The 27,988-nt window shown below is 57.2% G+C and overlaps 2 protein-coding genes across 4 annotated transcripts; both read left to right on the forward strand.

The window, feature by feature from the left end:
* The first annotated feature begins 7,354 nt into the window (after positions 1-7,354).
* LOC113256755 (keratin-associated protein 10-7-like) lies at positions 7,355-8,266 on the forward strand. Its single transcript, XM_048215088.2, has 2 exons — positions 7,355-7,521; positions 7,666-8,266. Exons 1-2 carry the CDS (start codon positions 7,355-7,357, stop codon positions 8,264-8,266), a joined length of 768 nt encoding a protein of 255 aa, XP_048071045.1.
* A 4,053-nt stretch (positions 8,267-12,319) lies between these two features.
* Positions 12,320-13,703, forward strand: LOC113255585 (keratin-associated protein 10-12-like). 3 transcript variants are annotated; one of them, XM_048215016.2, is made up of 3 exons: positions 12,320-12,851; positions 12,924-13,021; positions 13,079-13,703. In XM_048215016.2, the coding sequence occupies exons 1-3, from the start codon at positions 12,320-12,322 to the stop codon at positions 13,385-13,387; spliced, it is 939 nt and encodes a 312-aa protein (XP_048070973.1). In that variant the 3' UTR covers positions 13,388-13,703. The 3 variants fall into 3 exon arrangements, with proteins under 3 accessions (XP_048070973.1, XP_048070974.1, XP_026355017.2); XM_048215017.2 differs by lacking the exon at positions 12,924-13,021 and having other exon boundaries at positions 12,320-12,872; positions 13,047-13,703; XM_026499232.3 differs by lacking the exon at positions 12,924-13,021 and having other exon boundaries at positions 12,320-12,769.
* Positions 13,704-27,988: the final 14,285 nt, after the last annotated feature.

Raw genomic sequence — 27,988 nt, forward strand, 5'->3', positions numbered from 1 at the left:
AAGTGGTAATCCAGGCTCTTGGATCTGAATGGGACATTCCTTCCCACTGTTTCAAATGAGGACTTCGTGCGCCGTTCTTGGGACCCTAGAAAGTGTGCCAATGACAGGCAAACGCCGGGAGGAAGAGACTCAGCCTGAGGGACCTGCAGTGGTTTGGTTATGTGCAGGACTTCCCGAGGGGAGAGGTCCATCGTGTGTTGCCCCAAAGGTTGCACCAAGGAGCCAGGGTGACAGGGATGCAGACTTCAGCTCAAAGAAGAAAGCGTTCCCTAAAAGTTAGAGCTATCCTACAAAATAACGGGCACCTGGAGGCTGTTCCAGCTTCTGGGTGCTGAAGGCTTGAAGAGAAGGTGCATTTATTCCACTCTCTCAATAAGAGACAGAACTAGAATCAACCCCCATGCCCATCCACAGGGATCGGTAAACAAGCCACGACAGTCAGACAAGAGGACCGCACTGCATTCGCAACCACGTGAACGGATCTCAAAAACACGGTGTTGGTGGATGGATTCGGGCAGAAGAGCACCTGCTGCATGATTCCATCTATGTGAGGCTCTAAGACAAGCTGAACTAATTTACTCTTTTTAAAAATCAGAACAATGGCTGCTTCTGGTGGAGTTGGGTGAAACTGACGAGGCAGAAGAGGCCATCTGGGGAGGATGGTTAGGTCCATGGCCAGAGGGGTGGGCACAGGTCATGTCTGGGGCCCAGATATGCCTGGGCGCACGGTCAAGGTGTGGGTCCTGATTGAGTACGGGCTACTAAAGTGAATGTATTTGTCAAAATTCATCAAATGAAACACCTAAGATTCATATTATTCCACATACAAAAGCACAAAAATTGAATTCCTGTTAATGGTACGCTTCCTAAATGTTTGAGTGAGGTGTACTGCTGTTTGTAACTCACTTTGAAATGCTCCAAAACACTAAGATGTATGGATAGAGGGGTGGTTTGATGGGCAAGTATCTGAGAACGTAAATGAGGCTCAGTGTTAGCTATGGGCTCGAGGAGTGGGTATATAGATACACACTGTTTAATTCTTTCAACATTTCTGCATGTTTGAAATTTTTCATAATAAAATGAAAATAAAAATAGTTGAAAATAATTGTTGAGCTAAATAGTTTAAAATAAAATTTTCCTGGGGCGCCTGGGTGGCGCAGTCGTTAAGCGTCTGCCTTCGGCTCAGGGCGTGATCCCAGCGTTCTGGGATCGAGCCCCACATTAGGCTCCTCCACTGGGAGCCTGCTTCTTCCTCTCCCACTCTCCCTGCTTGTGTTCCCTCTCTCACTGGCTGTCTCTCTCTGTCCAATAAATAAATAAAATCTTAAAAATAAAAAAATAAAATAAAATAAAATTTTCCTTTAAAAAAATAGAAGCCACAAGGGGATTCCTGCTTTGGATGGGAAATTAAACCAATAGCCTCCATGCTGAGGCAACCTAATCTTCAAAGTGGATTGGGTACCCAGCAATCCAATGGAATAAGGTGGACTGCGTGTTGGCCAAACACCCAGAGTACCAGGGTGGTTGTGGGAAACCCAACACTCCACAAGAGCTGATGCTTCCATTCAAGATGGCAGACTGAGCCCACCACTCCCATTCTACTCCCAGGACCTCCTGCGGGGGAATAGTCAGCTTTCAATGGGTGAGGGACTCAACAAATGCAATGAGAAGCACAGGTGAGTGTGCCGACCCTGAGGCAGGGGCCCTAGAGCACAACTGCATCTGCTCCCCAGGAGCAGGCCTGGTGGAGGAGGGGTGTGTCCTCAATGGAGGAGAGGAGCCAAGGCCACCCAAACAGGCGCCCCCCAAGGCCAAGTGTCCAGCAGTCCTGTCTCTCCCCTGATCACCACCAGTGTATCTCTCGGACAGTTGAACATCTCATCCAGAAAGGGCTGAGGCTCCTGGGGAGCTGTTGGCACCCCCAGGTACATAACTCTCATTCTGGCTTCTGGGCTCCCAATTTTCTTATTCCCAAGTGAAGCCCACCACCTGGCAGACCCCCGCTCCCAATCCCAGAGTGCCATGTCAGCCTCCCCACACAAGTGAGCTTTCTCTAACTCAACATAGACTGACACACGGTGGAAGAGGAGCCCAGACCACCAAGGACCACCCGCCCATCACCCCAGCTCACAAGCAAAGCCAATGGCATGAGAAAGAAAGCCTGAGACTACCAACATAAAAATACACCCCAGAGAAAGCATATAGTTTACAAAGCAGAAATCACCTTTGAAATTTAAATTTAAATTAAATTAAATCTAAAAATCTTAAATATACTCAGACATCAAGAAGATGTTGGAGCCATAAGCAAGGGCAAGAGGCTTTGAAAAGGAACAATTAGAAAACTTACTCCAAAAACGTCATAGATATCAAATGTATTGTTGATATTTAAATGAAACAGAGGAGCTTAAAGGTGAGGTTGAGAAATCCCTCCAACTTAGAACAAAATGTCAAAGAGGTAGAAAGTATGAGGGAAAAGAAACCATCATGAATGACCCAGCTGGGGGTGCAGCCTCCGCTATGCGGGATTCACAGAGGGAGCACAGCGAGGACACAGGGGGATGAGGAAATGCATCCCTGGGGAGGAACATGTCCCACAGTGGAAGACACAGCCTCCAGGTTGGAAAGACTAAGCAATGCCAAGAAAAACGAATGGGGAAAACCCAGACATATCCTGTTGAAATTGCAGAACATTAGGGATAATAAGTGGTTACCAAAAGCATCTCCAGAGAACAAAACAAACAGAAGTCATCTACAGAAAAATAAAAATCAGACTGGCATCAGACTTGCCATTAACAGTGCTGCACGCAACAAACTTCAGGAACAGAGCTCACAAAGTCCTGGTGACTGACATCCAGCCTATGCTTCCAAACATAAGCATGCTATAAATACATGGAGAAGTAGAAAGCATGTAAACAGCATGTAAATGAGCAGTAAACATGACAGCCTGCTATCGTAATAGATATATCAAATAAGCACGTGTTTTTCTAAAACTAAGTGACATGTATTTCTTTCATGCAGTCATCTGCTTTTCAACATTTTTTAAAGCAGTGAAAATCACATCCAAAAGAATAAAATCCCCAGCAATAAATTTAACCAAGGGATGAAAGACTTGTATACAGGTAACTATAAAAGACTGCTGCAAGAGGAGAAGACAATGAGCGTAGGCGGAAGGACATCCCATGTTCATGGATGGGAAGACAACATTAAGGTGACAGTACCACCCAAAGTGACCTGCAGATTCAATGGAATCCTTATTGAAATCCCAAAGCCTTTTTCTCTAGAAATGAAAAAGCCGATCCTCAAAATCATATGGAATTGGCAGGGGCCTAGAAGAGAATAATCTTGGAAAAGGGGAAGAAAGCTGGAGGATTCACAATTGCTGATTTCAAAACTTACTACAAAAGTACGGTGATTGAACCAGTGTGATACTGGCGTAAAAAGAGACATGTAGACCGATGGAATAAAGCTGAGAGTCCAGACGCACACACATATATTTATGGCCAATTGATTTTTTTTTAAGATTTTATTTATTTATTCGACAGAGAGAGAGACAGCCAGCGAGAGAGGGAACACAAGCAGGGGAGCGGGAGAGGAAGAAACAGGCCCACAGCGGATGAGCCTGATGTGGGGCTCGATCCCATAATGCCAGGATCACGCCCTGAGCCGAAGGCAGACGCTTAACCGCTGTGCCACCCAGGCGCCCCAGCCAATTGATTTTTGACAAGGGTTTCAAGATTATTCAGTGGGGGAAGAAATCATCTTTTCAACAAATGGTGCTGGAAAAACTAGATTTCTACATGCAAAATAATATAGTTGGAAATCCTACCTCACCCCACACATAAAAATTAACTAAAAATGGATAAATACCCTAAGTGTAAGAGCTAAAATCAAAATGTCTTAGAAGAAAACACAGGGGAAACACTTGGTGACCTTGGATTTGACAATGGATTCTTAGCTATGACACCGAAAGCATGAAGATTAAAAGAAAAACATAAATTGGACTTCACCAAAATTCAAAACCTTAGTAACTCAAAAGACACCATCAAAAAAAGTGACAAGACTGCATGGTCCTGGCACAAAAACAGACACATAGACCAATGGAACAGAATAGAGACTCCAGAAATGGGCCCTCAACTCTATGGTCAACTAATCTTCAAAAATCAGGAAAAAATATCCAATGGAAAAAAGACAGTCTCTTCAATAAATGGTGCTGGGAAAACTGGACAGCTACATATAGAAGAATGGAACTGGATCATTCACTTATACCATATACAAAGATAAACTCTAAATGGATGAAAGACCTCAGTGTGAGACAGGAATCCATCAAAATCCTGGAGAACATAGGCAGTAACCTCTTTGACATCGGCCACAGAAACATTTTCAAGACACATCCCCAAAGGCAAGGGAAACAAAAGCAAAAATGAACTTTTGGGACTTCATCAAGATAAAAAGCTTCTGCACAGCAAAAGAAATGGTCAGCAAAACTAAGAGGCAGCCCACAGAATGGGAGAAGATACTTGCAAATGACACTACAGATAAAGGGCTGATATCCAAGATCCATAAAGAACTTCCCAAACTCAACACCCAAAAAACAGTCAAATCAAGTCAAAAAATGGTCGGAAGACATGAACAGACACTTCTGCAAAGAAAACATAAGAATGACTAACAGACACATGAAAAAATGTTCCAAAATCATTAGCCATCAGGGAAATTCAAATCAAAACCACACTGAGATACCACCTTACGCCAGTTAGAATGGCCAAAATTAACAAGACAGGAAACAACAATTGTTGGAGAGGATGTGGAGAAAGGGGGTCCCTCCTACATTGTTGGTGGGAATGCAAGTTGGTACAGCCACTGCAAGCCACTCTGGAGATGGTGTTTAGTGGAGATAGAGTTTCAGATCGGGATGATAGTAACGTCCCGAAGACGGATGGTGGGGACAGTTGCACGACAATGGGGAAGTACTTCGTGCCCCTAAACTACCCTTAAAAACACGTAAAATGGCAAATTTTATGTTACATACATTTTACCGCAATTTAAAAAACGTTTAAGGAAAGTCAAACAAACAGAAGAACACAGTTCGGCATACTTGCAGCGGCAAATGAGACAAGAACATTGACTGCGTGCTTATGTCTTAAACGCACAGGAGGCTGCCGGCGGCGGGGGCGCGTCTTGGGGACGCAGCAAGTGGAGGGCATGTTGGCGGAGCTCCCACCCGTGGGCGCGGTGCCGTGTCTGGGCGACTCGAGCTAAGTCTCCGGCTCTGTCTGGCACCTGCTCACACAGCGAGGGTGGGATGGCTCCTCACCGTGGCCCTCGGAGCACTTGCCTGTTGGACCGCCAGGATTGTGAGTGTCGCCGGCCTCCCAGGGCCCAAGTGTGCATTCGGGTGGGTGTCAGAGGGGCGTGGGCAGCTACGGGCCGAGGCGAGGACTGAGAGATGGAGAAGCATTAGCCCCCCACGGGCTCTCCTGGAAAGCTCAGACCGCCTGACGGATCTCCTGCGACCTCTGGCCTACACCTGACAACAGGCCAACCCGTCCTGGCGCAGCCTCCCCAGAAAGCTCGCTGCTATGACCCCTGTCTCTCTGATGCACCTGGTACAGCCCTGGAGTTTCTCACGAAGCCATCTCTTTGAAGTATCGAATCAGGAGAGATGGGGCCCGCCTCGTCTCTTTGGAAGCCAGGGGCCTCACCCCAGAGTGCCAGTCGCAAACCCAGACGGCCTCCCCAGCGAAGACCCTCTTCACGTTCACTCCCCATCTCGCCGTGAACACCTGCTCGGCAACATGACCAAGGCTTACTCCTCCTGTGTGACCCTCAATGAAATCTGGCTTCCCCGCTGGTCACTAGCGTCTGGCCGCGAGTGTCCCGTCCATGCCCTCTGGGAGTGGGGGCTGCTCCGGAGAACCCAGCACGGGCACCTGCCTCGGCTCAGGAAGGAGGGCCCGTGGACCAGCCCCACCCCAGCCCTTGGCCGCTGTCAGCCACACCTCACCACGCTCCTGCTCCAGGCTCCGGCCTGGCTCCCGGGGGCCCCCATACTCCACAGAGATGCCCCTCACCACCTCCATAAGGGGACCCCAAACCGTGGGGAGCTGCACGCCTCTCCCTCCATTCCTGAGGCTTCCAGGAGCTCCGATTCCCCGGCCCCTCCTAGGCCATCCCTGCTCCCCTGGTGACAGCAGGTCCGTCTCTGGACCAGAGGTGCCACCACAGACCGGCCTCCCCAGCACAGAAGGTGGCCCCTGGGCGGTCTCCGAAGCACTTCTCAGACCTCCTGCTGCAAGGGTGGGCAGTCCTGGCCAGGCCCCCCGCAGGGCCTCCCCTGGCCGTGCCCCACTAGCCTCAGACTCCCTCAGGTGGGCCAGAACTGAGGCACCTGAGACCCCTCCGTCCCCAGAGGGGCCAGCTGATGCAGCTCACGGGCGCCCCCTGCTCCCCGCCCAGGACTCCTGCAGGCCATACCTCTGCGCACCAGACCCTCATCCCAGCAGACTCCCCGGCCCCACGCAGCCCTCCCTCCCTCTCAGCTGGGCCAAGTCCTGCTCTTGCATGATCTGCCTCCCGCAACCTCACGTCCCACCGTGTTTGCACACACTCCTGCCATAACTAAGGGGCTTTCACAGCAGAAGCTCCTTTCAGGTGGTTCCGGCTGCCGGACACCACCGCGCACTTGTCCAGACTCCTACACCGTCAGCGCTAAGTGACCCCGCTCCCAGAAGCCAGACTGCTCTCTGCTTTTGGGGGCACCAGAGTCCGGCTGAGAACACAGGCCGCGGGTTCTAATCCGAGCTCTTCTGCTCACTTGTGTGGGCTTTGGTGCGAGTGCTTCCTTGTGCCTCAGTTTCCCCATTGGTAAAGCTTCACAAGGCTGAGTTGACATGTACAGACCTGCTCAGAATACTTTCTGGCATCGAAGATTGATTACACATTAGTGTTTGCTAACACGCTAAAAATAAACACGCTCCCAGCCACTCACTGCTTTGTGGACTCAGGACAGAATTACATCCCCAAATAAAGAGGATATGAAAAAAACAAAAGAACAAAATATGGCTATGATCCCACTGAGTGTTGAGGAACCCCAGACAGATGCTGGGAGCACGGGTGGGGGTATCAAGAGCCATGGACCCCCCGGAGTCATGAGTGAGCTGAGGTACCTGCTGAGGGCCCGTGACCCGAATCCTCAGGGACCTGCTCCCACAACCAGGAAACAGGATTTTCAGGGCCTCATGATGGACAGCACACAGCCCCGAGGTGTATATAAGCCCAAACACCCCGAGCACCTCACACACACACACACTCACACTCACACTCACACCTCCTCCAGCCCCGCCACCCCACCCCCACCATGGCCGCGTCCACCCTGTCCGTCTGCTCCAGCGACCTGAGCTACGGCAGCCGCGTCTGCCTGCCCGGCTCCTGTGACTCCTGCCCCGACTCCTCCTGGCAAGTGGACGACTGCCCAGAGAGCTGCTGCGAGCCCCCCTGCTGCGCCCCCACCTGCTGTGCCCCCAGCTCCTGCACCCCAGCCTCCTGCTTGACCCTCCTCTGCACCCCTGCGAGCTGTGTGTCCAGCCCCTGCCAATCAGCCTGCACCAGCTCCTGCCAGCCCTCCTGCTGCAGCTCCTCCCCCTGCCAGGAAGACTGCTGTGTGTCTGTCTGCTGCAAGCCCGTCTGCTGCACCCCTGTCTGCTGCAAGCCCGTCTGCTGCACCCCTATCTGCTGCAAGCCTGTGTGCTACACCCCTGTCTGCTGCAAGACCTCCCCCTGCTCATCCTCCTCATGCTGCCAGCCCCCCTGCTGCGCCCTCAGCTCCTGCCTGACCCTCCTCTGCACCCCTGCAAGCTGTGTGTCCAGCCCCTGCCAATCAGCCTGCACCAGCTCCTGCCAGCCCTCCTGCTGCAGCTCCTCCCCCTGCCAGGAAGACTGCTGCAAGCCCGTGTGCTGCACCCCTGTGTGCTGCAAGCCCGTCTGCTGCACCCCTGTCTGCTCGGGGGCCTCCCCCTGCTCTGCCCCCTCCTGCTGCCAGCCCAGCCCCTGCTCCTCGTCCTGCTGCAGACCCTCCTCCTGCGTGTCCCTGCTCTGCCGCCCCGTGTGCAGACCCGCCTGCTGCGTGCCCGCCTCCTCCTGCTGTGCCCCCACCTCCTCCTGCCAGCCCAGCAGCTGCCGCCGGGCCTCCTGCGTGTCCCTGCTCTGCCGCCCCGTGTGCTCCCGCCAGGCCTGCTGCATCCCCGCCTCGGCCCAGAAGTCCTGCTGCTGACCGAGCACGTCCCCCGCCCCCTGAGGCCAGCTGGGCACTATGGGGCAGCCCCAGCTCTCCCCCTGCCAGCCTCCCAACTGCTTTAGGGTCTGTCTCTCAGGAACCTCTGTGACATGTGGACAGCACCCCTCCTCTCAGGCCAGGAAGGGGGGGGTCCCATCAAACTCAGGATGACCCCTCCCACACCCACTGCCACACTGCTCCCAGGGTCCCGGAGGTCATGCCTGGAGAACGTGTCCACAATGCAGGCCTCACTGGTCTCACCACCTCAGAAGCTGCTTGATCAACCTAATAAACCTGGCTTGAATTTAATCCTGATGGCATGTGGCTCTCTTTGGGCCATTTCTAGTTGAATTGCCAGCCAGTCCCGCTTGAGGTTGGGGCGGGGACAGCCGCCCGCTGCCCTTGCTGCCCTGCCCATCCTCAGCCACACCAGTGCTCCCTCTGGGCCCCAACCCTCACTGGCCTGGCACGGGGCTCCTGTCCCAGGCATGGCAACCATGGCCATGGCCATGACATGGGCAGCCCCTGTCCCAGAAGCCGGCCCTGACGGGTAGGTCCTCAGGGACTCAGCGGCAGCCAGTCCCGGGCAAGTGACCCTGGGCATCTCTCCTCCCTGCAGGGAGCCCAGCGGGACGCAGGGTTCAGCATACCCTAAGCAGGGAGGACGGGAGGATGTGGGGCCCTAGCAAGTCCCCGTCTTGGCCACCCGAGCCCTCCTGCCCCTCCTTCCTTCTCTAGCTCCTAAACCCCGCCATCTCGGGAGCTACATGCACAGACCATATGCACACGGCCCTTAAGTGACGGTTAGAACTCAGGCACCACCCGCCTGTCCCGACCCAGCACTGCCTGTGTCCCCTTCAGAGCGGGGCCTCCTGCTTTCCACCCAGACACCCTTCCCCCCACCCTCCCATACCCCAGCCCCTGACCTAGCCCGCCCAGTCACCAAAGGCCCCGGTGCGAATGTTAGTCTCACCCCGTCTCCTCTCCTGTGCACCTGTCCCTGCAGAGCCGGGCCCTGGGCTCCAGAACACAGCTCTCTCCTGCCCCTCACTTCTCTGACTTTTCTGGGGCCCTTCACCCTGACCTTCGCATCCCCACCTTGCTATGGTGTTGAGACCTTGGCTCTCTCTCCTGACACGTCCAGCCAGGGGCCTCTCCTGGGCTCCAGGCCACACACGCACCTCCAAATGTGACCCCCGCAGAAGCTGAGCCGAGGCTCCCGTGAGCTGAACTAGCCCGTCCCACCGGGCTCCCGGGGCACGCACGTCTGCTGGGCCGGCTGACGCCCCTGCCCCTCCCCAGCACCCAGCTGCGGCTCTTCCAGGCGGAGGCCTTCAGGTCTTCCCTGCCTCTCCCCCGCCAGTTCCCCAGTTCAGGCGACAGTGGTCTCTCAGACCCCGGAGCTGCCAACAGGCCAGGCTGGGACAGGACAGGCCCCCTGCTTTGAGGACTCCCAGTGACACGTGGGTGTTCTTCTGCAGAATGAATTCTGGGAAGAACATGTACGCTTTGTCCAGTAGAAGATGCCAATCTTGCAGAAAGATGATGGGAAGCAGAGAGCTCTGAGGGGGTTCTGGGGTCGCGCACCATCACCGCGATGGCTGGGGCGGGGAGGGGGGCCACCGGCACCGGAGGCCACGAAGGGCAGAATGTCTGCCTGTCCTTGGGCAGCCCTGCCCTCGCCCTGAGGTCTCAGCCTGAGGGGACAGTACGGACCTCCCGGGGCGCCCCTCTAGCAGAAGCAGCTCGAGAGCCAGGGCCTGTCAATGGTTTCCTGTTGGAAGAAGCCACAGCGAGGGCCGGACAAGGCCCTCCGGTTCCCCAGAACCTGCCCCACGTCCCAGAAATCCATGCTTTGAAGCTCACTGCAGGGCTGGACAGTGACGGCCCTCGGGGACCTGAAGCCTCGGGCCCTGCTGCGCACAGTCTGGCTAAACCCACACGCCAGAAGGCAGCTGCGAACTTTCTAGCGAAACGCATCACGGCTTTTCTAGCTTCGTGGGTCCTGGGGTTGCATCATGACATGCGACATTGCCCTGTGGCCGATAAAACACCCACGAGAGTGGCCCACCTTCAGGAAGCTTTCAGTGAGCTCCCCGCACCTGCCGTGTTTCAATCACATAATCTGGACATGACCCTATGGCACGGGCACCCTGGGATCCCGTCTTGCCAGCGAGGGGACAGAGCCCCGCGGAGGGTCCTGCTGATGCGGTTTAAGCCGCAGCAGTGGCAGGCACGCGGCAGGACTGCGGTGGGGGCCACACAACAGCCCCAAACACAGCCGCACCAGAATCCCAAATCTGTGGATGTGACCGAGCGTGGAAAAAGGTCTTGTGGGGGTGACTGCAGACTGCTGCCTCCGTTCAGAATCCCACCGCGGGCAGATGGTCCCCAGCCCACCAGGTGGGCCCTAGACACCGGCACAGGTGTCCTCACACCAGAGAGGCTCTTCGTTTTCATCCAGAGGAGGAGGCTGACACCGCGCCTGCGAGGCCGGAGCCACCGAGCTGGTAGGGGCAGGAGGGACCTCCTCCAGGACCTCCCTTGGGGCTGCGGCCCTGCCCACACCCCAGGCTCAGCTCCCCACGGCTGTTTGCAGAGCTCCGGCCTCCAGAGCTGTGGGACACTAACATTTTGTCATTTTAAAGCATCAGGAACCTGTTACAGCCACCACGGGAAGCAAATGTAGGTGAACTTGATCCAATCTGTGATAAACACAGCTTCCACAATTTCTACGTATTCTGCTTAAACGTGTCCCTGAGACAACACACAATAATAATCATAATAAAAATAAAATAAACCCTCAGCCTTCTAAGGAGTCAGGTCCAGCTACCCCAAACCCTGGCAGACGGTGCTCTAACGCACTCGTGTGTGTCCCGCCTCCGAGAGTCTGCCTAGCGTCCCAGCCACGCCAGACCTCTCCACGGCGACTGAGACATCGCAGAACCCCTGCGTGCTGGCCCCGCTGACACCCTGAGCCCCCACAGGCACCTGCCGCCGGTTACCTGTCCATCCTTCCCCTCCCCCGCTCCAGTAGAGACCCCAGCCCGCCCCCAACCCACCCCCCATCCCCGTGCCTGGTAAAAAGAACCTTTAAGTGGCTGTTCCTGGACACTGACTGTCCCACAGGGGGGTCCCCAGGGCTCACGGACAGGACTCCAGGCTCGGCCCCAGGTCAATGGTGTGGGCAGTCTGAGTGGCAGAGGGAAGGAGGTGGGACAGGAGGCAGAAGGAAATGCAGCAAGATGCCCAGTAAGACAGCCACAGGGGGGAAGCTGGAGCCCGAGCCCAACTGTGGGAGTCGTGGGGCAGCTGCTCGCCTAGCCCCACCACGCCGACCTTGTGGCCAGAGCCACAGGGGCGCTGAGAGCCCACAGGTTAGAAAGGAGACACGCCCGAGCATGGTGGTGGCGGCCCGGCCGGCACGGGCCCACCCCTGCCATTGCCCACACATGTAACTGCACCGCACAAAGCCAGCTCATCCCCGGGCCACACCCTTCCACCCGGGCAGGGGTCCGAGGCAGGGACAGCCGGCCCCAACCATGGGCAGAGCCTCCCAGGTATCTCCAGCCCCCCTTGGTCTCCATGGACTTGGTGACAAATGCATGAGCATGGGGATCACATGCCCCAGAGCCGGGCACCCACATCAGGAGCGATTCCTGAGGCCAGAATCCAAGTCACCACATCCCCAAGACGAGTGACCAGTGGCTGAGAGCCCACCCACCCACACTGCATCCCCCTGCCCCGGCTCCACACCGCCTGGTACTCCCACGCCCACTCAGCAGCCTCCGTCAGGACCCAACACAGGCAGACTTTTACGAGCTGGGCCGCATCTTCGGGGAAAATAAACCAGCCCTAATGAGGGGTCCCTGGAAACTAGCTCCAAACACCAACAAGGAAGGGGAGGTGTCCTGAGCCTCTGCTGGGAAAACACACAACACAGAGGAGGGCTATAAAAGTGAGCCCGAGCACCACACACACACACACACACACACTCACACACACATACACACACTCACACCTCCTCCAGCGCAGCCACCCCACCCCACCATGGCCACGTCCACCCTGTCCGTCTGCTCCAGCGACCTGAGCTACGGCAGCCGCGTCTGCCTGCCCGGCTCCTGTGACTCCTGCCCCGACTCCCCCTGGCAGGTGGACGACTGCCCAGAGAGCTGCTGCGAGCCCCCCTGCTGCGCCCCCACCTGCTGCGCCCCCAGCTCCTGCCTGACCCTCCTCTGCACCCCTGCGAGCTGTGTGTCCAGCCCCTGCCAATCAGCCTGCACCAGCTCCTGCCAGCCCTCCTGCTGCAGCTCCTCCCCCTGCCAGGAAGACTGCTGTGTGTCTGTCTGCTGCAAGCCTGTGTGCTGCACCCCCGTCTGCTGCAAGCCCGTCTGCTGCACCCCTGTCTGCTGCAAGACCTCCCCCTCATGCTGCCAGCAGTCTAGCTGCCAGCCCTCCTGCTGCAGCTCCTCCCCCTGCCAGGAAGACAGCTGTGTGTCTGTCTGCTGCAAGCCCGTCTGCTGCACCCCTGTCTGTTGCGAGACCTCCCCCTGCTCATCCTCCTCATGCTGCCAGCCCCCCTGCTGCACCCCCAGCTCCTGCCTGACCTTCATCTGCACCCCTGCGAGCTGCGTGTCCAGCCCCTGCCAATCAGCCTGCACCAGCTCCTGCCAGCCCTCCTGTGGCAGCTCCTCCCCCTGCCAGGAAGACTGCTGCAAGCCCGTGTGCTGCACCCCTGTGTGCTGCAAGCCCGTCTGCTGCACCCCTGTCTGCGGCAAGCCCGTCTGCTGCACCCCTGTCTGCGGCAAGCCCGTCTGCTGCACCCCTGTCTGCTGCACCCCTGTCTGCTCAGGGGCCTCCCCCTGCTCTGCCCCCTCCTTCTGCCAGCCCAGCCCCTGCTCCTCGTCCTGCTGCAGACCCTCCTCCTGCGTGTCCCTGCTCTGCCGCCCCGTGTGCAGACCCGCCTGCTGCGTGCCCGCCTCCTCCTGCTGTGCCCCCACCTCCTCCTGCCAGCCCAGCTGCTGCCGCCGGGCCTCCTGCGTGTCCCTGCTCTGCCGCCCCGTGTGCTCCCGCCAGGCCTGCTGCATCCCCGCCTCGGCCCAGAAGTCCTGCTGCTGACCGGGCATGTCCCCCGCCCCCCGAGGCCAGCTGGGCACTATGGGGCAGCCCCTCCCCACTCTCCCCCTGCCTCCTTCAGGATTTAACCCAGCACAAGCTCTGGTGCTCGTGTCAGCATGAACATTCACCATCTTGGGGCCCTAATAACCAGGGTTGAGCCCGTCTGCAGCCTCCACATCACGGCCAGGTGAACCCGAGACAGCCCTCTCCCGCTATGGACAGGCACGGCGGCCTCCTGCCTGGTCTCTGCCCCTCCTGGAAGCTGTTTGCTCCTCCGCAAACACCGTCTGGAGCTAAATGAATAAAGTTGCAGGACGCCTGGGTGGCTCAGTCAGTTAAGCATCTGACTTGATTTCAGCTCAGGTCGTGGTCTCAGGGTCGTGAGATGAAGCCCCACATTGGGCTCTGGACTCAGCAAGGAGTCTGCTTGGGATCCTCTCTCCCTCTGCCTCTGCCCCTGCTCGCTCACTCTCTCTCTGTCTCCCTCTGCCCCTCCCCCCTAAAATCAATCCATCAATCTTGCAGCCTTGCCTGTATTGGTCCTCTCTTGCAGCCTGACTTTGGTTTATGTTTTCCGATCCTCCAGGCTAACATAACCCTGGTTTCAGCAATCTTGCTGACAAGCCCTGTCTTGGGAGCATTTCCAACGGCACTGAGCTGACTCCCACCCTGGTGGTCCCCATCTGTCCCTCCAGGCAGCTCTGGGGTGGCCCTGCTGAGTGTTCAGGACTCGGGTGGCCCACAGCCACCTGGACAGCAGGCCCCTTGGCAAGAGGGCCCCACTGCCCCAGGCCCTTGGTCAGTCTAGCACCAGGAAGCAGGGCTCAGGTTTGCTTCTGGGCTAGGAGGAGGCTGGGCCAGGGAGGCGGAGCATTTCTGCTGACCACCAGCCTCCTCAGTGTATCCCTCCATCTACCCCTTGAACTTCAGGGTTTTATTCCAATGTCCTGATCCTGTCCGTCTCTGCCGGCACAGGTCAGGGATGCACCCTGGCCCTGGCCCCAGGCCCAGCCCGGATTGGCAGAGGTCAAGAGGAAGACAGAGGGTAAGCGACTTCGAAGGTCCACACTGGCGTCTGAGGCCCAGGCCTGCTGCCCTTGGGGGGTTCTCCCTTGAGGCCAGTCTGGATGGGGCCCCCACGTTTCCTGGAGCTTCCCGTACCCAGACCCCACTCCTAGATGGAGTCACTTCCTAACCTACGGCCCCCTGCCTCCATTCTCCCCAGTGTTCCCTCCAGCTCTAGATCTTACCCTGTTACCGCCCTCTTCCCAGGAGGCCATGAAATCCCGCAAGCCATGCCCCAAAAGGAGGTGGTCGACTGTGAATGCCCCCCTTAGAGTAAGCCTTCCCATAGTTAGAATCAGATGGTGTAAGTGGGTGCAGACACACTCGCCCTACAGCCCCCCTCCCACATTCTGGAGCTGCCCAGGCAGGTGGGAGTCCTGTCCCTGCTTCTCTGGGGCCCCTGCCCCCTCCCCTCGTGGGACCCTGCTATGGAAGAGAGCGTGTGAACAATCAATTCTCCCTGCTGTTACGGGGGCCAGAACCCCCCAGGATCTGCCCACCAAGAGCTCCTCTGCGCCTTCAGCAGCCCCTGCTGGCCCCCAAACACCAGTGCCCTGGGGAAGGCCCAGCCGTGTGCCTTACCCTCTCTGGCCTGCTGGTGAAACCCACAGGCCCCTTGTCAGAAACGTGTATTGAAATGTGTCAAATACAACGGCTCCAGATTTCAAGGGTAGATAACTGTGTCAAAACACAGTTACCAAAATACTTGTAAAGCAGATGACGCAGTAAGGTGCAGGCTTTCCCACGAAGGCACCAATAAAGGGGGGAGTGGGTTCTCATGCCTATGGGAGCGGGATACACATCTGTAATGGGGTGCAGGATGCTGGGGGCTTCCTTGGGGACCAGCCCCGTGCTGCCGGTGTGGAAACCCGCATCACGTCCGCATCCCTCACTGGGTAGCCAGGTCTGTGTCAGAGTGAGGAAAAATTCAGGGCCCTGAATTCCCCCCACCAAGCTGCAGGGAGCCCGCTGCGCACTCAGGGAAAGCACACACCTGGCCAAGAACACCCCGCTTTAACCAGAAAGGAGCCCCCAGAGCCGAGCGCCTGAACGGCAGTGCCTCCAGCTCCGCGGGGACATCAGCGGCAGTCTGTCACCAACACTGGTGCCCTTTCCCTGGGGCGACCCCCAGACATGCGACAGGCAGGGCCCCCAACATGGCACCCTGGCCAGACTCCCTCAGACCCCTGAGCCGCAGCCCTGCTCCAGGTGCGGCTCAGAGGGATGTCCGAGCACCTGGATGCGCGGAGGCCCCGCGGGGCCTCCACACCGGTGAGACAAATGTTACCGGAGGCGAGGGTCGCCCCGGGTTCTCGCGGCGGCGCGCGTAGGCGCACGCTCATAGACGCTCACGCACCCGCCGGCGCACACGCGCGCATGTACGCACACACTCGCGGGCGCACACGAGCGCACACCTGCACACACTCGCGGGTGCTCACCCCGCCTGCCCCCGCCCGCTCCTCCCGCGCCCCCTGGGGTCTGAGTCCACCTGGCCCCTCCCGCCCCGCCCCCTCCCTCCAGGACCCAGAGGCACCGCAGGGTACCGGTTTCCACCTCCGAATCCCTCCGTCCGCTTTCCGAGCAAGTGGGGCATCAGCGGGGTCGGGCAGGGGGGGTCGCAGAGCCGCTCGCTCCTGCGGGCAGATCCGCGGGGTTAGGAGGCAGAGGGTAATATCCAAGGACCAGGTCCCCCCATCGCTCCCCCAGACTCAGGATGCGAGAGAGAAGTGGGCTCCCTCCCGCCCCCTAAGCCAGGAGCTCAGAATCCACTTAGAAGGACAGGGGGAGATGAGGCATGGTTAAAGGGGGCGGGGCGGGGCGGGCGCCGGGGAACTGAGCGCCACGGGTTCTGCGGCTTTGCGCCGGCCGGCCGGAGGGAAGGGGGTGGGCAGCTGGAGACCAAGTCCGGACTAGAAGCTTGCGGGTCGGGGGGCGGGAGGGGGCTTGCGGATGTCACTGGAAAAGGCGACCTGTGAATACACGATTTGCCCTTAAAGATCAGGCCAGAGAATCTGCATACAGTGTATGAGGTTCCAGTATAAAAATCAATATTCTTTGTTTCCTAATTTTTGTGCAAACAAAAAAAGCGCCCTGGCCTAATGGGTGAGAATTTTTAAAAAGGAAAGTGAGCGTCAGGGTGACAGAGCCAGGCCCCCCAGGGGGCAGTGGGGACGCCCAGGTTGGGGAAGAGAGGGGTGCTTGTCTCTGAGACGAGTGTGGGGGGACGAAGGTGAGGGGTGGGCTGGGGGCTCCTGCAGAGGTCACCGAACCAGCACATACAGACTAAATAAAGAGCCTCAGCACGGCCAGTGTAGACACAGCCTGCCCCCCCCCCCATAACAGCTCCCGGCCTGGGCGCCCCCCGCGCCCGCGGCCCAGCGCGCAGCCAGGGGGGCGCAGCTTCGATGGGACCCGGGCTCTGGCTGCTCAGGGTCCGCCCGGAGGCCCCCGCATCCCGAGAACCGTGGGCTCCCGGCTCCGAGTGGGACCCCGGCCGCCCGGAGCGCGCGGACAAAGGGCCGCCGGCCGCAGACAGTCTCCCTCCGCGCACGCGGGCGAGGCTCACGCCTGCTCCCGGAGCCGCCAGCAGGGGGCGTCGTGCCCACGCCGCGTCTCCAGGAACGGCCTCGCGGGGGGCCGGGGCTCCCCAGGACTCGGGCTGCAAAGCACCACCTCGTGCGAGCTGCCGTTAAAGAAGCCTGGGGACGGGCTGGTGGCTTCCGAGAGCAGCCCCGGCGGTGGGGGGAGGGCTTCCTGCCCCCCAAATGCGAACAAGGCCGGATGCTGCCCACTGGACCCCTCCCCCATGGCTTCCGCAGGCCAGGTAGCTTTTAAAATGCGGATCTGTTCCCGTCCTGGTGTGGGTTCTTCCTCCAGGGAGGAAGGGCTCCCCGCAGGCACCCAGACCCGGAGGTCTGACCATCCCACCCACTCCTGCTCCCCGCCCTCTGGGATCCCCCTGGGCCCCTCCCGCGCTGGGGGAGGTGACAGCTGCCGGGGCCTCTCTGGGCTGGCGGGGCTGTGGTCTGAGCGAGGGTCAGGCCCCACCGCTGGGGATGGTGGGCACCGCACCGTCCCTGCCTGGAGACCGAGCGAATGAGGGAGGCAAGAAGGGGTCAGTGAGGGGTGCTCTGAGACTGGGTTCTGAGTGTCACCAAGGCCGAGGCCCGCAGGAGCCCACCCTCAGTGTTCCGGAGGAAGGATACTCCCAGGGGCACCAGGCGCAGCTCGAACCAAAGCAAGACATGGTGACCCTGACCTGCAGCCACTCAGAGCTGTGGCTCCTACCCCGTCCCAGCCCCCACCCCAGCCTTGGAGCCTGCCGGTGACCCCAGCCTGGGGGGGGGGGGGGTCCAGCTGTATCCATTATGGCTCCCATAGACTCCCACCGCCCTGGCCTCCTGTCCCCCTGCAGACAAGCAGGGTGTGGGATGGATGACACTCTCCCCAGCGTCACCCCCTCCCCACCCACCGCTGCGGCTGCCCCTGATTGAGAGCCCACGTCCGGAACTCAGCCCACCCAGGTGTGTCCCCCAGGGCAGCCCAGCCACTTTCCTGGCACCACACACCATGCAGCCCGGAACCATGGATGTCCTACGGGAGCTGGGAAGGATCTGAGGGACCCACATCTCAAGCGTTCTGTCCCGAAGCACTTGGGCCAGCTCGGTGGAGCGGCCTAGGGGTCCCAGGTCAGAAGACTGAGGCAGCCTCCTGGGGGCACAGAGGCCAACAGCTTATAGAAGGCATCTGACCCCAGAACCCTGCCTGCCAGTCTCATCCCCCAGGGAGCCCATCCCAACACCCTGCACATGCCCTGAACCCCCAGCCGCCCTGCTCCAGACTCCCTTCCACCCCGAGACTGGCTTCCCAGGCCTGCACCTCCCACCTGCCCCCTAGCAGCTTCGCTCATGCTGACCGCTGGCCGGGTCATCCGTCTGGCTTGGCCCTGACTCTCGGAGACTGGACCCATCCTCAGATGCACCTGCACCGAAAGGCCAGTCCCCAGGCCCCACCTCTCAGCAGAGGGTCTGCCCCACACTCTGGGCACACGTCGAACCCTATCGCTAAACCCCCACCTGTATGGGGTGTCTGCGAGTGGTGTGCCCCCCAGAAGGGCACTGGTGAGCTGCTCCCCGGCCTGAGCACCCGCAGGACCCTGGCCACAGTTCCCAGCAAGCGCTGCCAGCTCTCCCGCCCAGACCCCCGGCCGTCCAGCACACAGCTCCCGCTGTCTGCTTCCCACCACAGCTGCCCAGAACCCAGCCGGCGGTGGCCAGGGCGCCCGAGCTTCACGCACGCACAGCAGCACACACCATGTGGGAGGCCCCAAGGCCAGCGAGATCCACTCCCACCCCTGGAAACTCGGGGGCCTTTCAAAACCAAATGGAATCAAAGTGATTTTTTTAACCATTTGAAGTCCTGACTTCATGCACAAGTGTGTTGGAAGAACCCCAAACGCAGCCCGATATTATTTACCCGACTTTCATCTCTCCTCCCGAGTCCCTGGTGTTTATAAGTGGGTCATCTTTTAACTCTCTGCAATGGCCTAAGGGCAGAGGGGGCGGGCTTTATAAATAACCTTCATGAGTACTGTGCAGGCTGATTCTGCTCCCAGGCCTGAAGGGAGCGTGAAGGTACATGCCAGTGACTCACCCCCGCCACGCAGACTGCGCGTGCTCAGGACAGCAGCTGGGCTCGGCGCTGCCTGGGGGTCCTCCTGGGGCTGGCTGGACCGTACCCACCCGTACCCATGCACCCACCCGTACCCACGCGGTGCTCTCTGCTGGGGAGGGGGCAGCCTTCCATCCCCTGAAGCCAGGGGACTTCACTTGGCCACAGGGCGACTCGGCTCCTGTATTGTTTGCAAATCACGAGTCTCACGGCAGTCACCGCAGGGCAGGAGCCCAGAGTGGGGGGGGAGGGCTTCGGTCCGTGCCCCCCCCTGCCCACTGCGGCTGCTCCAGCACCCTGGGGCCTGCTCGCCTCCCACCTGCCCTGGACACCCAGCCAAGCATTCCAAACAGGTCATCATTACTCATGTCCTGGTCGTGTCGTTGGGGACCAAGGGCCATCAGAGCAAAGAGCTGTAACAGAGAGGGGACCCAGGACGAGTAATTGCTGCAAATAAAACTGGAGCCACAGGCAGGTCGTCCCACGACCTCCTGATGAGGCCGCAGGCCCTCAGTGGTCTCCAGCCACAGGCCTCCTTTTCCTGTTGCTTTGTTCTTAATGTTAGGGTTGACAAATAGAATCTGTTGGTAGAAACTCCAGAAAGATACGGTGATGTCACCATCATTAGCCAGTCAACAGGGCCTTTCTAAACACGGCGGGAGCAGAAGAACCTCCCCTCGGAGGAGCCAGCCGAGGCGCTCTCCCGGGTTGGCGTGGGAGTTTGGGGCTGTGGGACGGCACAGCCAGCCTGGGGGCGGCCCTGCGCTTTGCTAAGTGCAGACCTGGGCTTCTCTGTGCCTGGGGCCCGCTCATTCCTGAAACAGGTGCATGGCCCTTCCCCAGGGCGCTACACAGGTAAATACTTGTGAAGCCTTCGGATGGTGGCTGCTTCTCGATCTGAACCGGGTCCCCACCCCGTTAGCATTTCCACTGTGGTGGCCTTCCCCGTCCCCTTCATCTCTGCCTCTGCCATCGGCCTCTCCCTGTCTGCCGGGCAGACTGCTGGTGCCTCCCAGGCCAACCAAGGCACCCAGGGACAGGGGCTGACCGTGCAGTGGCACCCCTCCCGGCTCCCAGCTCTGTACCCCCTTACCTGTGCAGGGCTCCCATCGCCGGGTGCCTCGGCCTGGGGTCACCAGGGCCGAGAGCGCCACACACAGCGTCAGCAGGACAGACATGAGGGGTCCGGGTCCCGAGCTCCATCCAGGGGCCCTGCCCTCGGCCCACAGGGAGGCAGCTGCTCCTCAGACACCTGGGCCAGCCCTTTCAGGGGTGGCCGCGAGGGGCCCCCCTGGGGGACAGTCACTGTGATGGCCACATGCTGGAGTCCTGTGACAGGGACAGAGGCGGCCGGTGGGGGGACAGCAAAGCCTTTCCGGGTTCTGCTGGGGTGGGGGAGGCAGCTCGGGGCTGCAGCCTAGCTCATCCCCACACGGGTTTGGGTCCTGCTGGGCAGGTGACAGGTGACAGCATCCCAGCACCACTGCGATTACTCATGGGCAAAGCACGCTTTTCCCAAAGGAAAGACAGAAATAGATGGTCCAGTGGAGAGCTGGGAGCAAACCAGAAAAACTCTGAGAACCTGTTTTCCTCGGGTGCGGATCCCAGGCTGCCTGCCTTAGGACAGCCACCCGCTGGGGCAGGGGGCCAGGGCGCAGAGCCTCTGCCGGCTCGGCTGACAGCGGACGTCCCCAGGAGGGGCCGGGCTGCGAGGAGGGCTTTTATCTGGTGCCCGGCCCTCCCCAGGGTGTGTGGGTTTGTCAACTGTTGGGTTTCAGGAATTCCCCTCCGGAGGGAAGCCAGTCCTCCCCGGGAACAGCTAATGAGAAGACTGGGGAGGACCGCCCGGGGGAGGGGAGTGCCAAGCACACAGCGGGAGCTTCATTTCTTCTCGGCTCTGACCTCCCAAAACGCAGTGGACACGAAATGCTGCCCCAGGCAGGACGGCTCTCAAGTGTGATTTGTTCTTTTTTAAAACACCGGGCCTGCTGACCGCTCTCCAGGGCACGCACACCCCAGCCCCACACGGGTGGCTTCCCCAGCTCGGCAGGACCCCTTTCATGGGCCCTGCAGGGACGTCCTGCCGAAGGACAGTGCTGTGGCCGCAGACACCAAGCTCGCCCCCAGGTCCGGGGCTCACCCGCAGGTGTTTGTGCCGGAGGCAGACCCTGGGCTTGGGCTTGTTGGAGGGACTGGGGGTGGGGGGGGTGAGAGAGACAAAGAGATGCAGAGACAGAGAGGACGGAGACAGAATGCCAAGGCTCAGCATGAAACTGCTTGTGACTGGACTCTCTCTCTCCGTTTCTGTCTCTAGACAGACAGACAGACATCTCCAACAGCTATTAACACACGCCTTCCGTCCTAGTCATACGGTCCCGCTTAACTGAGGTCCTCAGGGAAACCCGGGAAGGCTCGCGCTGCATGTGACTCTGCACGTACAGCACCTGGAGACCCCGCCGGCTCCAGGACCCCCGCCAGCCCGGTGCAAGGACAGAGCCTTCCTGATGCCCACCGGGTCACGGGATGGTGGAGGAACGCAGCCCCCCAGAAGTGACAGATGCCTCACCTTCGGAGAAAGGACAGCTGTCTGAACCGAACGACAGAGTCTCCCTCGTTTCCTTCCCCGTTGGCGAGAACTTTGTGGGTCTCAGTGGCCCTGGACGGTCACGGGTCAGGAGGGCAGGGGACTTCCCACAGGACACAGACCCAGGAAGCATCCCTGGGACTCCTGCTGACCTCTCCACCTGACCATTGACCTCTGACCCCACGCCCCCTGCTGACCTTTTAGCTGGCTGGTAAATGATCGTGCATCATGTTTTAACAGCCGGGCCTGAGGAATCATGATGACGCTACCTTGAACATTTCCAGGGAAGTTTCCTTCTGTTACGCTCAATCAGTAATACCGGCAACGCTCTCGCTGACAAACGAGGGCTCATTAGTGGAAATCCTGCTGCTCACAACTAGAAAAATACGTGCCCGAACGCAGAAAAAAAGCTCAGCTTCCTTCTCCAGATGGGTTCCCGTGTCACCCCACATAAGCCACTTAAATGCTCCCAATTTTCATTTCCACATCTGTAGGAAGTGCCTGATGAGGGAAGAGCCCCAACGTTAGGTGCCGGATGTAATTTGCATAAAGCCGCACCCCTGCAAGGGCGTGCTGGTGAGGAGGGGGAGGGGACACGCACTCAGGAGCCCCGGTCCCTCCCCGCCCCCTCCCCTCCGCGGCCTGCACAGCAAGAAAGGAAGCCCTTTCCTCCAAGCTCCCTGGCCCTGGAAATCCCTCCACTGGCCCCAGAAGTCACATTGACGCAGACCCTGCAGAGACCAGCGGGTGTAAGAACAGAGCAGGTCCCCGCCACCACCCCACAGACCAGGGCTGCTCTGTGGTTGCTTACAACCCGCCAGCACCCCACTTGGGTGGTGGGGGGGACACAGGCTGGGTAGGTCCCCATCGATCGTCAGCGAGACAGGGGCCCAACCCGCCTGGAATGCAGGGGGAGCGCCCGACGTGCGCCTGGGTCCGCTCAGAACAGAGACCTATCCCCGCAGGAACGTCTCCTTAACTTAGATGCAGACCGTCGCCCCCCTCGTCCGCTGTGGTGACAGGGGAGGGCCTCATCCGCTCTGCTGGGGACACCGGTTGTTCCACCGGCACGCACAGCGCGGGCCTCCTTACCTGGCAACAAAGCATCGCCCTGTGGCTGGAGCGGACCCGCCCGCCTCTCCCCAGCGGGCCGGTCAGCACAGCCCAACCAGGAATGACGCTTTCTCCGTCCGGGAAGATGAGGAGAAGGCAGGAGCGAAGGGGAAACTGGAAACAGCAACTCCAGGTTAGAGAAATAAGACGTTGAGGTCAGCCAATCACCAGTCTGGGTGTCTATCAGACCAAGCCTTCGCTCAGGGAGGTTACTGAACTTCAGTGGCTCTCAAAAAAGACATGAAAATCCCTCCGGAATAGATACCATAATATGACATTCTGGGGACGAAAGAGCGCCTGGCGTGGGACAGAGTCCAGACAGGTGCCTGGCAAGCTGGCCCCCACCTAGCGCCCAGCCTTGCCCAGTCGGCCCCTGGCCACCGTCTGCAGGAGCGCAGGCTAGAATCCGTTCTAGAAGTGACTTAGTACGGGGGCTGGGGACTGAAGAACAAACGTTTGTTTTTCTCGTCGTGTGATGAGCCCCTTGGACGGTAGTGCTAGTAATCCCGTCTGCTAAAGGGTGGCTGCAGATATTCCCCCATCACTGCTTTTTTGATTCTTTAGTTTAAACAATTTTTCTGATGTTTTTGTCTTTTGCCAAGTATTTAAAATTTTTATTTAGTCAGCAACATATTCCTTAAGACTTCTTGGTCTCGAAATACAACTTCTGGATGTCCCTGCTGTTCTGCTGTATGTCTCTGGCTCCCTGTCCCATCTGGGGTGTGATCTTGGGTATTTGGAATGCACCGACTCGAGCTCCGTCTCCAGAAAGCTGTTATGCACGCACTGTTTATCAAATGCCTCTCCTTTCCCCACCACCTTGAAATGTCACATTTATGATGGATCAGGTCTCTACACATACTTGGAACGATCCCATCAATCTCTGCTCTACTAATCTCTGTCTATGTCCTTTGCCAACTCACTATTTGTGAGTGTTTACAGTAAGTGCTCATACCTACAGATCAAGGGCGCACACACTAGCTCTCTCGCTTCAAAAACATCTTGGTGCTTCTCTTTTTCTCTTTCATATTTTCTCTTTCATGTGAACGCTAAAAATTATTGGTTCTCATTTCTACCTCCAAAACCAAAATCAAACAAGCAAAAATATTATAGGAATACCTATTGGAATGACAATGAGTTTATAGATTAATTTCAGAATAATGGACATTTTCATGATATGAAGTCTTCCCACTCAGACACATGGATATCTCTCCATTTATTCCAACCCTGAATTAAGGTCATCAGAATTTTTGTATAGTTTTGATGACAGAGCTCCAGCACATTTTCTGTAAAATTATTCCTGTAAATGTCCTATAAATCTATTTATAATTTTATCATTATGAACATAATCCCCCTATTTCCACCTGTAATTAGTTATTGGTAGTTTAAAGAAAACCAGTTCATTTTAGTACAAATATCTTGTATCTAGCAACCTTATGCTTACGAAGTGATTCTAGAATCTCCTGTTTTTCTAGATAAGTTCTGTCTGCCAAGAAGAATAATATTGGCTCTTCTGTTTTAAGATGCGTACCAATTTGTTTTCTTCTCTTTTACTTAGAGTAGGAATGACCACGGCATTTTCCCAAATGTTTTTTAAATTATTTATTTAAATTCAATTAATTAACATACAGTGTATTATTAGTTTCAGACATAGAGCTCAGTGATTCATCGGTCTCATGTAACACCCAGCGCTCATGACATCAAGTGCCCTCCTTAATGCCCGTCCCCCAGTTACCCCATCTCCCCACTCACCTCCCCTCCTCAGTTTGTTTCGTATATTTAAGAGTCTCTTATGGTTTGTCTCCCTCTCTGATTTCTTCTTGTTTTATTTTTCCCTGCCTTCCCCTATGATCCTCTGTTTTGTTTCTTAAATTTCACATAGGAGTGAAATCGTACGGTATTTGTCTTTCTCTGACTGACCTATTTCACTTAGTGTGACACCCTCTAGTTCCATCCACGTCATTGCAAATGTCAAGATTGCATTTTCTGTTGGCCGCGTAATATTCCGTTGTGTATATGGACCACATCTTCTTTATCCATCCAGCTGCGGATGGACAGCTGGGCTCTTTCCGCAGTTTGGCTGCTGTGGACGTTGCTGCTGTGAACATTGGGGTGCAGGGGCCCCTTCGGATCGCTAGGTTTGTATCCCTCAAATGCTTTTGCACATCAATTGATATGACTTCATGTGTTCTAACTTGTCAGTGGACTTCATTACGGGGCTCTCTCCCCTAATGCTGAGACTTCCTTTCGCTCCTGGCATAAAGCACGGGGTCGTGGTGCGTTTTCCTTGTAATACCTTCTGGGACTCCAACCAACATTTCGTTTAGAACGCTGCTCTCCTGCTCACATTCTTCTCCTCGCTCTCTCTCCAAGCAGCCCCTCCGGATGTGGAAGGCTGAAAAATGTGTGTCACAGCCCGACCTCTGGGTTGAGCACAGGCTGTTCATCTGACACCCTCTGGGTGTCGCAAAGGCACCGTCCAACGTTCCCCATCCAGGAAAGGCCCTACCACCCAGTGTTCCAGGCCAGAAGCCCAGAACTCATCCCTGACACCTCCCTCAGGAAGTCCCTCTGAGTTTACCCCAAACACCTCTGCCCTCTACGCCCCGTCACCTTCCTGGTCCGGCCATTTTCATTCCACACTGTCACTGCTCAACTGTCTCCCGCACGTACCCCTCTGGACCTCCTCTGGATGTGCGTGATCTCTGCAGAACCCAAACCTGGCCAGACTGGTCTCCCTTCTGGCTTCCCACTGCTTCCCAAATGAAGACAGTGTTCGGGGCATGGCCTACAGGGCCCTGGGCTTCAAACCTGCCCCACATCCAGCTGCAGTGTCACCCCCCAGACACACACGGCCCCCCCGCAGACATCCCAGATGTGCTTCCTCCTACCGGGGCTGTTCCCAGGTCGGGCCCTCTCTGGACACCCTGGTCTCTCCTTGGCCTGATTAACCCCTCTGGGAAAAGCCTCCTTGTTAGGGGCTCTCAGCGGTCCTCCTCCACCTCCCCTGCGGGGCCCCTTTGATCACCGTCCAGGTGATTCTTTGAAGGACATGCGTCTTTCTCCCCAGGCTGGAAACTCTGGGCGCCCAGACTACGCTTCTCTGGGCTCCACCCTGTATCCTGGCGTTCAGGAAGGTGTAATCAGTTCGTGAACTTACTGTCTTGATCACAGGGTGATGTGAAGGTTACGCTTGCTTTATAAAACCAACTCAAGGGCTCTCCGTGCTTTTCCACGCTCCAGAAGACTCTAACTAGTGTAAGAACTCGCTTTCCACAGACAAACTGAGCGCCATTTGTGAAAATGTTTGAGCCTTCTTCTTGCAACATTTTTAAAAACTTTTCAATTCTTCAGAAAACGTGACCAAACATTTGCTTGCCTTGACGCGCCCACGGGTGACGACGTGTCCTGCTGCTTCTCTCGCGTGTCCTCACGTGCCTGCGTGAACATTTTGTCTGCTGAGCCATCTGGACATAAATTGCTAACGTGACCTGCACTCTAGATATTTCTGCATGTGTTTCCTTAAAAAAGGACACGTTCCAACATTTCTACAATAGCATCGTCATACCTGAGAAAAATGTCATCAATCCAACAAGGTTGGTTAGCTAATACGGTGACCATATTTAAACTCCAGATGGGACTCTTGCGATGGCAAATGTTCCAAACAGACTTCCATTTCTTTTGTCTGTTTAGTATGTTTTCCTGTTCCTTCGTAGAATAATATTGATGAGTATAAACCCTGCCCCCAACGTGGGGCTCGAACCCACCACCCCGAGATCAAGAGTCACACGCTCCACCCATTGAGCCGGCCGGGCGCCCCTGATGACCTATATCTTACTGGGAAATCACCCACTTCCTCCAGATTCTCAAATTTATTGCCAAAGAGTTAACATAACATTCTCTTAAAATCAATGTCTTCCGTCTCTGCAGTTATATTTTTTCTTGCATCTAATGCTGCATGTTGTGGCATTCTTCACTTTTCTCTTTAGGTTTGCCGTGCAAGTCGTGTAATCCACTGGCCTTTTGGATACCCACGCTTTGTTCTCTTACTAACACCGTGTTTCACCAAGGCCTTAGATTTTATTTTTTCCTGAACATTTTGTTGTACATTTTTTAGGTATACGAGTACCTTTTCCCTCTATTCAGTGGTTTGAGCGACATTAGCAACACGGCGGCCGGTCCTGCCGTGGGGCGTGGGCTCCTGCGCTCTCCGCTCTGCCCTGACAGTCCGCCGTTGCCACGTCAGACAGCTGACGCTATCCCGCTGGGTACATACGTGTCTGCGAGCGCTACATGCCCTCAGCCTACTTTCCCTGCTTGGCATCTAACGCTCCTCTCTTCCACAAGCTCTTACCTTTCTAGAAGTTTGTGGAATGTGTTGACAAAACAAGCCCCTCTGCCTCACTGGGCTGGTGCTTCTTCTCATCCGGGTGACAAGCTCAAGTTGCAGAAATTGATTTCCCTGAAGAAAACCTGGCGCCAAGAGATGGGGCGGACAAAGCGTGAGCCTCGCGGATGCCACAGGAAACAGGCAGAGGGGTCAGCGGAGAGGATGGAGGGGTGCGCAGCTCGCTGGCTGGGCTGGCCGGCCAGGGACGGTGACTGACCAGGAGTCCCATGGCAGCCTCCGGAGCAGCCAGGCAGAGAGACTGCCGGGCTTGGGAGACGTGGGTTGTGGGGAAGCCTGAGCCCTCTCCACGTCCTTCAGCTGTGCAGGAGGAACGGCAGAGCTGGCGGGGTGGTCGGTCCCCGTTCTGCCCTGGAGTTAAAGATGCTTATGGGGTGGGGCCCACGCCAGAGTCTCCTCCTCGTCCTTAGGGGAAGTTTCACACGGAGCACAGCTCCTTACCCCTAAAACAGTATTCGTGCAACATTCTCAGTGTATAAAAATATACTCAAGCAAAAAAGAGGAAAAAGGGTCTATAACTGTACCTTACTCACAGTCATTTCTAGATCTTTCCAGGAGTCTGTATGTAAACACACGGCTCGGCAAAGCCACGTTGTGCCGCACGTCTTGGCCTGGGCACAGACGGTGCGGGTGCGGTAGGAGGCTGGGAGTCCCGACTCCGCGGGGTATTAGCTGTGCAGACCCTGCACGCAGGACCCGAGCACCTGGCCCTCTCGGCGCCTCTGGTTCCTCAGGGGCCAGACGGGGATCCGTCGCCTGT

The sequence above is a fragment of the Ursus arctos genome, unplaced genomic scaffold (assembly GCF_023065955.2).
Source record: "Ursus arctos isolate Adak ecotype North America unplaced genomic scaffold, UrsArc2.0 scaffold_4, whole genome shotgun sequence".
NCBI classification, from domain to species: Eukaryota; Metazoa; Chordata; class Mammalia; order Carnivora; family Ursidae; genus Ursus; species Ursus arctos.

Coding starts and splice junctions, on each gene's coding strand:
- LOC113256755 (XM_048215088.2), top strand. CDS start 7,355: ATGGCCGCGTCCACCCTGTCCGTCTGCTCCAGCGACCTGAGCTACGGC. Junction 7,522..7,665: donor CCCACCTGCTGTGCCCCCAG/CTCCTGCACCCC, acceptor CTGTGTGTCTGT/CTGCTGCAAGCCCGTCTGCT.
- LOC113255585 (XM_048215016.2), top strand. CDS start 12,320: ATGGCCACGTCCACCCTGTCCGTCTGCTCCAGCGACCTGAGCTACGGC. Junction 12,852..12,923: donor CTCATGCTGCCAGCCCCCCT/GCTGCACCCCCA, acceptor CCTGCCAATCAG/CCTGCACCAGCTCCTGCCAG. Junction 13,022..13,078: donor CCCCTGTGTGCTGCAAGCCC/GTCTGCTGCACC, acceptor GTCTGCGGCAAG/CCCGTCTGCTGCACCCCTGT.